The 10788-nt window shown below is 56.5% G+C and overlaps 1 protein-coding gene across 1 annotated transcript; it reads left to right on the forward strand.

Annotated features, from left to right (window-relative positions):
• Positions 1–6655: 6655 nt before the first annotated feature.
• Positions 6656–7975, forward strand: LOC117834419 (uncharacterized). Its single transcript, XM_034714005.1, has 3 exons — positions 6656–7024; positions 7160–7438; positions 7763–7975. The coding sequence occupies exons 1-3, from the start codon at positions 6656–6658 to the stop codon at positions 7973–7975; spliced, it is 861 nt and encodes a 286-aa protein (XP_034569896.1).
• The last annotated feature ends 2813 nt before the right edge of the window (positions 7976–10788 follow it).

Consider the following 10788-nt stretch of genomic DNA (forward strand, 5'->3'; position numbering starts at 1 on the left):
GATTGGTCGGGTGGGTTACCTGGTGGGCTGGCTGGTATGTAGGGCCATGAACAAGCTTGTTGGTGAGCATTTGGTCAACCTAACGAACCACCCATGGATGACAAGGACAGTGTCATACATTCTCCTAGCTCAACGTGCATGGTGTTCGTTGTTCATGATGCGTACGCACAGACAAGTTAGTGTAGTTGAAGTTACTGCAATCATATGCTTCTTTTCTCTTCTCCCCTTTTTTTTATTTTCTTCTTTTTGTTTTTTAATATATCATATATATTTTTTATTTTTCTTCTTTTTAGCTTTCTCTCTTTTTTTAGCAAGGTAGAGCTGACATCATCATTTTTTTAACCATGATGGCCCTTGGTGTGTATGGAACTTGTGGTGAGATTCTCATCCTCCCCCACACTTGGACTTTTGTATGACAGTCAAGTGTGTAGAGTCGGGATCTCCTCTTGATTGTGTTCCATCACCAAAGAACATCAAAGTGTATATAATTGATGCAGCTCTCACGTTCTCGAGCATCGTATGTCCCTTTGTTCTTCTTGTTCTTAACCTGAAAGGGTTAGCAACCAAGAATACCCCAATGTGCATACTATCTTGATAGCATGTTCTTGCTCTTATTGACAAGAAAAGTTATTTTTTAATTATTATTATTATACTTTTTATGATAATCCGGGGTATTACCCGGTAGTGCTTAGTTTATAGTCATAAGCTTGACCGCAGGGACTTCATCTTGCAGCTATCAATGGTTGTGTAGTTCCCAGCACTGGTAGAAAACTCGGTATTAGTCCCGGTTGGTAGGGTGAAAATCTCCCAAAAAACCATCCGGGATAACACAATCAAGACAAAGGGGGGCGGGGCTTTTATCCCGGGTCCCTGAACCGGGACTAAAAATAGCCTTTAGTCCCGGTTTTTAAAAAAACTAGGACTAAATGGGCTGCCACGCCAGGCGCGGGATAGGCCCCTTTAGTCCCGATTAGTTTTACAAACCGGGACTAAAGGTGGTTTTTCAAACCGGAACTAAAGTTCTACTTGAAATTTCAGGCCCACCACTTTAGTTAGGCTGCATGGCGCCTGTAATTTCATGCATCACGTACGTATCCCTTTGGTTAATCTTTAGTAGTTGAGCCTTTTTTCATAATGAAATCAAACTAGTATTTAAACGAATCAAACTAGTATTTACACAATTAATATATATACAATTCTTAGTATATATATGTTGGGGGGAAATATTAACGACCTACCATTAAAACAACAATCATAAAGGCTCAGGACCCACCTGCAGCAATGGCAGCCGCCGTTGGCACAACATGGGAGAGGAGCGCCCCGCTCCGCCTCGCCCGACCCAGTGCCCTGGGGTCGGATGCTCCCGACCCCTCGACGGCTAGACTCCACCTCGCCCGACCCATGGTCCTAGGGTCGGGGGCGCCCGACTCCTCGCCACAAGGCTCTGCCTCGCCCGACCCAGGGCGTACGGGGTCGGACTCACCCGGGCCCACAAGACGAGTATCCGCCTCGGGTGCAGACTGGAAGATAAGAGCGCGGATCTCGTAGGCCCCCTGCTGATCTTGCAGAAAATGCGCCGCAGCTCTAGCATGCAGAAAGGTGCCCACGCCCCCATCGTGACCCGTCACAAGTACCCAAGCATGACCGCACAGCACAGGCTATAGTGGTTGCGGCTCTCTCCGATTCGCTACAGGGCACTCATGGCCTGCGTCGCCTGGCATTGGAGGAAGCCCCGCCCTTCCACGCGCCCCGCGCATCCGGCGATAGGGACGCGACGCCCGCGTCCCACGGGCCATCAGCAAGATAACAGGATCTGCTGGCTTCCCCGACGGGCACAGATGCCACGACCGAACACCATCATCATGCGTGGCGGCAACGGCCACAAGGGAGATCGTCGACAGGATCCGAAGGCAGCCACCCTCTTCCGGTGGACGCGTTGACAGGAGCTGAAGGCCGGAGCAGGGGACGGCAATCTGGGGACGTGGTCCTTCCCCTTGTATTGTATTTTACTTGAATTAGCTTATCTCTTTTACTTCTCCTCAAGCCTGGCTCATCTGTAACCCCGAGCTCCCCTTGCGCTGTAAAAGGAGGACTGAGACCCTGAGACAGGGGACTCTCTTTCAAGCGAAGAGAAGACACTCACTCACCATGAGAGCATCAGTGCACACCCTAGAGACTTGGGACCAGTTCCCTCTCTCGCCCTCCTGTAACCCCTACTACAGACCCCGCATGGGCAACACGAGCAGCTCCCCCTACTGGACGTAGGGCTTTTCCTTGCCTGAACCAGTCTAAACCTCGTGTCTCCCACGCCACCATCCGAAGCCTTACGCGCATAAAAGAAATTTACTAGTCTTAGTCTTGATCGGCTAATCCCGACAACGATAGTTGGCGCGCCAGGTAGGGGACGTTTGCACGTACATCACCGGCTTCAAATGTCCAGCCACAATGCCAGCTTCGCTCCGGGCTCCCTGGTCTGCTTCGGGAGTCTGGACTTCCTCGCCACCGAGGAGGGGATCGAGCTGATCCCTCTCCTTGTTTTGCCCACTCGCCCCATCATCTTTGCCCCTGCCACCGGGATAGTGGCGAGCGGCCGGGCGCGCGCCGAGAGGGAGCAGCCCTTCGGGTTGCACAATGCCGTGGCGACCTATGATCGTCTCCTGACATGGTCCATGACCGTGCTGCCCGCGAGCAATGAGCTCGTGGGCGTGGCGAGTACAACTTCTGATGCTGGCTCCAACAACGGGAGCCACCACCCCTCGCGCGAGTGCTTCATGGCCGACGTGCACTCCGAGGGGTCCAATGATGATAGTGCTGAAGGGAGTCAGAGGACTCCCCCACCGCGCGCGGCGCCCTGCCAGGAGGTCGAGCGCCCCCGCAACGAAGGCGGCGCACGACAACGGGCGCGGGACATCCAGCAGCGCATCTGCGCGGACGAAGATCGCCCTCAGCTCTTCGCCCGTGCCAGCAAGAACATCACCGCAGCAGCAGCCCTACTCCGACGACTCCCCGAGCCGGCAATGCCCGAGGAGCGTCAGGCGCACCAGGAGGTGCGCAACCTGCTCGAGTGTGCCGCCGTCCAGCAGGCGGAGAGCTCCATGTCCCGGCGATGCGGGCAAAACGCCAGCAGGGCAGCTCCCACCACACCTCCCGAGAGTCGGGGAGAGTCTGTCCACCAGCCTCCCCACAGGGCGAACCAGGCCGTGCCCGCTTGACGGACTCCGCCGCCCGCAGGAGGCGGGGCTCGGTCCGTTCACCGGCACGTTGGCCCCGTCCGCGACGCCCGCGACACCCTAGACGTGCGGAGGCGCTCCCGCGCGGATAGGGATGAGGGGGTGGACCACGGCTACCACGTCCACCGTGGTGGCTGCTACGACAGTGAAGAAGATCGTAGCCCAAGCCCTAACCCAGTGGGGCCCAAGTCCTTCTCCGCGCGCATCCTGAACGCACCATTGCCGACGTGCTTCAGGCAGCCCATGAACGTGGCCAAGTATTTCGGGGAGACGAACCCTAGGCTATGGCTCAGCGACTACCGGCTTGCATGTTAGGCGGGTGGGGCGGACGATGACCTGTTCATCATCCGCAACCTCTCGCTTTTTCTGGCCGACTCGGCGCGAGCCTGGCTGGAGCACATCCCCTCGGGTCGGATCCGCAGCTAGAACGACCTGAAGGAGATCTTCGTAGGGAACTTCCAGGGCACGTACATGCGCCCTAACAATTCCTGGGACCTCCGGAGCTGCCGCCAGGGGTCAGACAAGTCCCTCCAGGACTACATCCGGCGCTTCTCCAGGAAGCGCACTGAGCTCTCCAACATCGCGGACGACGACGTCATAGGGGCTTTCCTTGCAGGAACCTCCTGCCGGCCTCTCGTCCACGAGCTAGGGCGCCGGGGCCCGTGGACCACGGAGGAGCTCCTCAGCATCGCCACCAGCTTCGCCTCAGGCAAAGAGGCTGTCGGAGCGATCTTCGACCGCTCCAAGGGCAAGGCGAAGCGGGAGGAGGACGCCGATGAAGGCACCTCCAACTGTCAACAGAAGAAGAAGAATAAGCAGTGGCGCGAGGCTCCCCTCGTGGCCATTGCTGAACGCAGGCAGGGACAGCCTGTTCCGGAGGGCACCCCCAGTTTCTTCGACAAGCTGCTCGAGGGGCCGTGCCCGAACCACGAGTTCCCCACGAAGCACGCCTACAAGGACTGCAACCTCATGAAGAGGTACTTTGTAGGCAACCCGGTGAAGGGCAAATGGAGACTGAAGCCCGACAAGGAGAAGAAGGATGGCAAAGAGAAGGAAAACGGCTTCCCCAAGGTGGACGGCTGCTTCATGATCTTTGGCGGACCGGCGGCTTACGACTCGAAGCGCCACCGGAAGCTGAAGCACCGCGAGGTCTACGCGGCCGAGCTTGCTACACCAGCCTTCCTTGACTGGTCGGGATCTGCCATCACCTTCGACCGGTCAGACCACCCGGGGCGCGTCCTGCAGCCAGGACGCTACCCGCTCGTTGTCGATCCCGTCGTTGGCACGATGCGCCTCACAAAGGTGCTCATGGACAGAGGCAGTGGCCTCAACATCCTCTACGCCGAGACTCTTGACGCCATGGGGATTGACCGCTCCCACCTTCGCACCAGCAGGGCGCCGTTCCACGGCATCGTGCCGGGGAAACAGGCAATGCCTCTCGGGCAAATCGACCTGCCCGTCACTTTCGGGAGTCCGTCCAACTACAGGAAGGAGATCCTCACCTTCGAGGTGGTGGGCTTCCGTGGAACCTACCACGCCATCCTGGGACGGCCATGCTATGCCAAGTTCATGGCCATCCCCAAGTTCAAGCTGTCGGGGTCCAACGAGGTCATCACCGTTGGCACATCTTTCTAGAAGGTGTACAAGTACGACATAGAGTGCTGCGAATACGCCGCAGCCACCACATTCACGGAGGATCCGGCAGTCTAGTACGCGGAGAGCACCGAGGACCAGCCCGACTCCAAGCAGTCGGCCGCCTCCTTCGAGGCCACCAAAGTTATCAAGGAGGTCCTCCTCGACCCCAGTAGCTCCGATGGCCGGACCGTAGGGATCGGCGCTACCCTATCTCCCAAATAGGAAGGCGCGCTCGTCGACTTCCTCCGCGCGAATAGCGACGTCTTCGCGTGGAAACCCTCAGACATGCCCGTCATTCCGAGGAAAGTCGCCGAGCACTCCTTGAACATCAAGGCTGGCTCCAAGCTAGTGAAGTAAGGTCTGCGCCGCTTCGATGAGGAGAGGTGCAAGGCCATCGGCGAGGAGCTCCAGAAGCTTTTGGCAGCCGGATTCATCAAGGAAGTGTACCACCCCGAGTGGCTAGCTAACCTTGTTCTTGTATGAAAAAAAATGGGAAATGGAGGATGTGTGTTGATTATACTAGTCTCAACATGGCGTGCCCAAAGGATCCATTTCCTTTGCCGCGCATAGATCAGATAGTCGACTCAACCGCCGGGTGCGAAACCCTTAGCTTCCTTGACGCATATTTCGGCTACCATCAAATCGCGATGAAAGAGTCCGACCAGCTCGCAACCTCATTCATCACCCCCTTCGGCCCCTATTGCTACGTTAAGATGCCATTCAGCCTAAAAAACGCGAGGGCTACATTCCAGCGATGCATGCTTAAGTGTTTTGGGGACCTCATCAGGCGAACCATTCAGGCTTACGTCAACGACATCGTAGTCAAGTCCAAGAAGGGTGACCAGCTCATGCCTGACCTCGAACTAGCCTTCGAAAGGCTGAGAGACAAGCGCATCAAGCTCAATCCTGAAAAGTGTGTTTTCGGGGTTCCAAGGGGCATGCTGCTGGGTTTCATCATCTCCGTACGCGGCATTGAAGCCAAGCCAGAGAAGATAGCGACCATCAGCGACATGGGGCCAATTCGAAACACAAAGGGAGTACAGCGCGTCACGGGATGCCTGGCGGCCCTGAGCCGCTTCATCTCACGCCTCGACGAATGGGGGGTCCCTCTCTACCGACTCCTGAAGAAGACCGACCGCTTCGAGTGGACCGCCCTCAAGGTGGTGGAGCGAGAGGAGGAGGGACACGCCCTCAAAGTGAAACGCCCGGTATACTTCATCAGCGAGGTCTTGTCTGAGTCCAAGGTGCGCTGCCCGCAAATCCAGAAGCTCATCTATGACGTCCTCATCACGAAGAGGAAGCTGCGCCACTACTTCACCTCCCACCCGGTGACAGTCATTTTGTCGTTCCCCCTCGGCGAAGTGATCCGGAATCAGGACGCCACGGGATGGATCGCGAAGTGGGCGCTCGAGCTCATGGACCAGGGCATCACCTATGCCCCTCGCACCGCCATCAAATCCCAGGTACTCGCCGATTTTGTAGCAGAGTGGACGGAGATCCAGACGCCATCGGCGTCGGAGAAGCAGAAGTACTGGACGATGTACTTCGACGGGTCGTTGATGAAGGCTCACATCGGAGCGGGCCTAGTCTTCATCTGTTCTCTCGGCGTGCGTATGAGGTACATGATCCACCTCCACTTTCCTGCATCTAATAATGTCGCCGAGTACGAGGCTCTCCTCAACGGGCTTCGCATCACCATCGAGCTGGGCATCCGGCAGCTGGACATCCAAGGTGACTCTCAACTAGTCGTCGAACAAGTCATGAAGGAGTGGAGCTGCCACGACCCCAAGATGGTAGCCTACTGCAATGTAGTCCGCAAGCTCGAAAACAAGTTCGACGGGCTAGAGCTCAACCACGTCGCAAGGCGTTTCAACGAGGTGGCTGACGAACTGGCAAAGGCGGTATCCGGCCGAAAGCCCGTACCCGACGGCATCTTCGTCAGCGACCAGTTCAAGCCCTCGATCCATTACCAGGAACCAAGGAGGGTCGGCGACGCGCCACTTGCCCCGGACTCGAGCCCCAACCCGGGAGAGGTCGGCAATGCGCCACCTATCCCGAGCTCGAGCGCCGACCCAGACGAGGTCGGTGATGCTCCACCTGCCTTGGATTCGGAGGCCGACCCCTCCGACCCCGAGGTCATGGAGATCGATGCGGACCCAGTAGCGGGGCCCGACCCCCCACCTGACTGGAGAGCCCCGTACCTCAACTACCTCATCCGCGAGACGCTCCCGGCGAACAAGACGGAGGCACGTAGGATTGCGCGCCGCGCCAAATCCTTCGTCATCATTGACCAGGAGCTCTACAAGCGGAGCGACACCAACATCCTCCCGCGCTGCATCCCGATCGAGCAGGGAAAGGCGCTGATTCAGGACATCCATGCCGGATCCTGCGGCCACCACGCCACGCCAAGAACCCTCGTTGGGAACGCCTTCCGGCAGGACTTCTACTGGCCGATGGCGGTCGCTGACGCCACCCACGTGGTCCGCACCTGCGAAGGGTGCCAATTCTTCACGCGCCAAACTCTTCTGCCCACACAGGCATTCCAGACCATCCCCATTACGTGGCCCTTCATGGTCTGGGGTTTGGACCTCGTCGGGCCCTTCAAGAAAGCGCCCGGGGGCTTCACCCAACTGCTTGTCGCCGTCGACAAGTTCTCCAAGTGGATCGAGGCACGACCGGTCATGCAGATCAAGTCTGAGTAGGCGGTACAGTTCTTCACTGACATCATCCATCACTTCGGAATCCCCAACTCCATCATCACGGACAACGGCACGCAGTTCACCGGGAAGAAATTCCTCCAGTTCTGCAACGACCACCACATCCAAGTGGACTGGTCGGCCGTGGTGCACCCCCGCACAAATGGGCAGGTTGAACGAGCTAATGGCATGATACTCTAGGGTCTCAAACCACGGATCTTCGACTGCCTCAAAAGGTTCAGCGGCCGGTGGGTCGCGGAGCTCCCCGCGGTCTTATGGAGTCTAAGGACGACCCCCTGTAGGGCGACTGGCTTCGCCCCGTTCTTCATGGTTTATGGGTCCAAGGCAATCCTCCCCACCAACCTTGAGTACGGATCACCGAGGGTCAAGGCATATGATGAACAAGGGAACTAGGCATTACTCGATGACGCGCAAGACCCGCTCGATGAAGCGCGCGATGTGGCCTTGCTGCACTCGGCCAAGTACCAGCAGGCCTTACGACGCTACCACAGCCGCAAGGTGCAAGGCCAAGCCTTTAACGTCAGCAATCTAGTGCTCCGCCTCGTCCAGGACAACAGAGGTCGGCACAAGCTGACCCCTCCATGGGAAGGTCCCTTCATCGTCGAACAAGTACTGCGGCCAGGCACGTACAAGTTGGCGACCCCTGACGGACAGATCTTCAACAATGCTTGGAACATAGAGCAGCTAAGACGCTTCTACCCTTAGTTTTTGTTTCCAAGTTCTGTAGATAAACACTTCTGTAACTTAGTAATTTACGGAAAAAGGAATTTTGAGTCGATTTCATTCAAGTTTCATATCGAACTCAGGGATATCCGACCCTAGCTCTGCCTCAAGGCCGCATATCCCTCGGGGGCTGTCAGGGGCTCCGATCCAAGTCACTTGACATCTTCTCAAAACACCATTTCTTTCCGCACCGACCCTCTTCCTAAACTTTTGGGCATGAAAAGGAGAGAGTGCACGAACGGCATTCAGGCAAGACTGATCGGACTGCGAAAAAACCTACGCCCCAGCGGCTACGGTGCCTTCACCCATCAGTGCTTACTGACATGCCCGACCCACGCTCTAAACTTTCCAAATCCAAAAAACAAGAAAGAGGATCGAAAACTTTTTTCAACAATTTATAGAAAAGGCCTCTGTGGCCATCACAAAAACAAGTTCAAAGTCAAACTAACATATTTACACTTGGGGTGCCTGCCCGATACAGCTAACTTGTCCTGGGGTCTTCGGGCGGGACAACTTCATCCTCCAGAAACTTCGCCAGGGCATCCGCTGGGTTCAGTGCCAACGCGTCGATCTCGTCCAGCTCGGCCTTGGAGTAGCCAGCGGCGTATCCCCCGCTCATCCCGGTGAAGTTGATGCCGGAGTAGTGGGAGCCGAAGACGCTGAAGGCCCACCTCATGCCAACACGAAGCGCCTCCAGGGTGATCTCGCGAGCCCACCGGTACGTCCCAAGGACACAAGTCGCCAACGAACTCGTCCCCTCCCCCTGGACCACGCCGAGGTTGTTGCAGATGACGCGAACCGCGTCCTGCAGGTTGCCGTGCTCGACGCGCTCCGCGTCGAGGACCTCCCTCAGCCGGGCAATTTCATCTTTAAGGTTCATCCGCAGAAGTCCAAGTCAGAAACCATCACGAAGCAGCAGAAAACAAAGGAACGAAAAGAGCCTTACCCTCGGACTGGGCCTTCAACTGACGCTCCTGGTCGAGCCCCTGGGCCACGGTGGTCTGAAGCCCCTGCACTTGCACGTGGAGCTGGCTGACCTTCGCCCCAATCTCGGCCGCCACATTCTTGACCTCATCCTTCTGGGCTGCCTCGAAGTCCCAGTCCTGCCAAGCCTTCTGCCGCTCGTGTCGGATGCGCTCGACAGTTTTCTCAAGGGCTTCATGTTCCCCCTTCAGCCGTACGAGCTCCTCGGCATCAAGGCGGGCCTTCTCAGCAGTGGCCTAGAACTCCTCGCGATCAAGGCGAGCCTTCTCAATGACGGCCTGGAACTTGTCCTCCACCCGCCGCGCGTCCTCCCGCGCCGCTTGCTCGCGCCTTTGCAGGTCGTTGATGACTAGATGGATGGTGGCAACCTGCGCAGTCAGCTCCCCGGTCCGCTGCCTCTCTGCAGAGAAGCGTTCCTAGAGCTCCCGCTCAAGCCGGAGGAAATCGGACTTCCCCCGGCTGCACTCCTGGAGGGCGTACAAGACAATATATACTCAGTAACAGAGCGACGGGAGGAAAATAACTGCCAGGGGGAACACCATACCTGGCCACCGGGAATGACGACGCTGTCCAGCTCCCCCATCACCGAGGACAGGGCAGCGTGGACGTTTGCAAGTCCGCCCTGCACTGCCTACCACTTGCCCCACTCCTCGGTGTCATCCAACATGAAGAGGGGTTTCTACGGGTCATCGCGGGACATCCAGCGCAGGGTAGTCCCACTCCACGCCTTGGGAACGGGATTGACCGAGACAAGCTGTGGCGGAACTACCTCGGATTAGCTTGATTAAGTAGGGTTAAGCCGCCTAACATGCGACACTCCTGCCTAAACCGAGTTAATACGAAGTGCCATCGGATTTCATCCGATTTAACCACTTAAACAGGATCGAGTTTAGCAAACCCACACGAAGGTGAGTGGTTACAGAGAATACAACAAGTCCACTGAGTTAAACAAGTTTTACCCATTTAGTTCGGCCATAAAATCCAACATCAGAGTTTTACAAGTTTCAAAGAAACAACAGAGAAAACACTAGCGGAAGACTTCGTCGGGGTCGGACATCCCTGGTAAGGCCAACCGGGACATCACTGGTTCCTCTCCTCGCCGTCCGAGGAAGGATCCCACTCGACCGTCCAGCCTGGCGGAAGCTGGGGCGGCCAAGCACCAACCAGAGAGGGGTCGGGTGCAGCAACCTCACCTGAAAAACAGGAGCCACAACAAGGCTGAGCTACTAAGCTCAACAAGACTTAACCGATAGGAGTAAAACTACTCCTCCTTCTAGACATGCGGGGCTTTTTGGTTGAGGGGTTTGTTTGCCAAAAGCACTAAGTAACCCTATTTTCAAGTTTTAGCTCCGGTTCTAGATTCATTTACCAATATAGGTTGTGCCACCTATTCTAAGCATTCATAGAACCAAACAAGAGGTATAGATATAACAACAAACATTGCCATCATCAGATTCCTCAATTACTCAGGGTGACATAGCGATCAAGCAATCTCAAAC

This window comes from Setaria viridis, chromosome 8 (genome assembly GCF_005286985.2).
Source record: "Setaria viridis chromosome 8, Setaria_viridis_v4.0, whole genome shotgun sequence".
NCBI classification, from domain to species: Eukaryota; Viridiplantae; Streptophyta; class Magnoliopsida; order Poales; family Poaceae; genus Setaria; species Setaria viridis.

What these genes read in the sequence shown, in the direction of transcription:
- LOC117834419 (XM_034714005.1), top strand. Translation starts at nt 6,656, where the DNA reads ATGGTAGCCTACTGCAATGTAGTCCGCAAGCTCGAAAACAAGTTCGAC. An exon ending in TGGAGATCGATGCGGACCCA is followed by an intron (nt 7,025 to 7,159) that starts GTAGCGGGGCCC and finishes ATCATTGACCAG; the next exon opens with GAGCTCTACAAGCGGAGCGA. An exon ending in CCATTACGTGGCCCTTCATG is followed by an intron (nt 7,439 to 7,762) that starts GTCTGGGGTTTG and finishes ATGATACTCTAG; the next exon opens with GGTCTCAAACCACGGATCTT.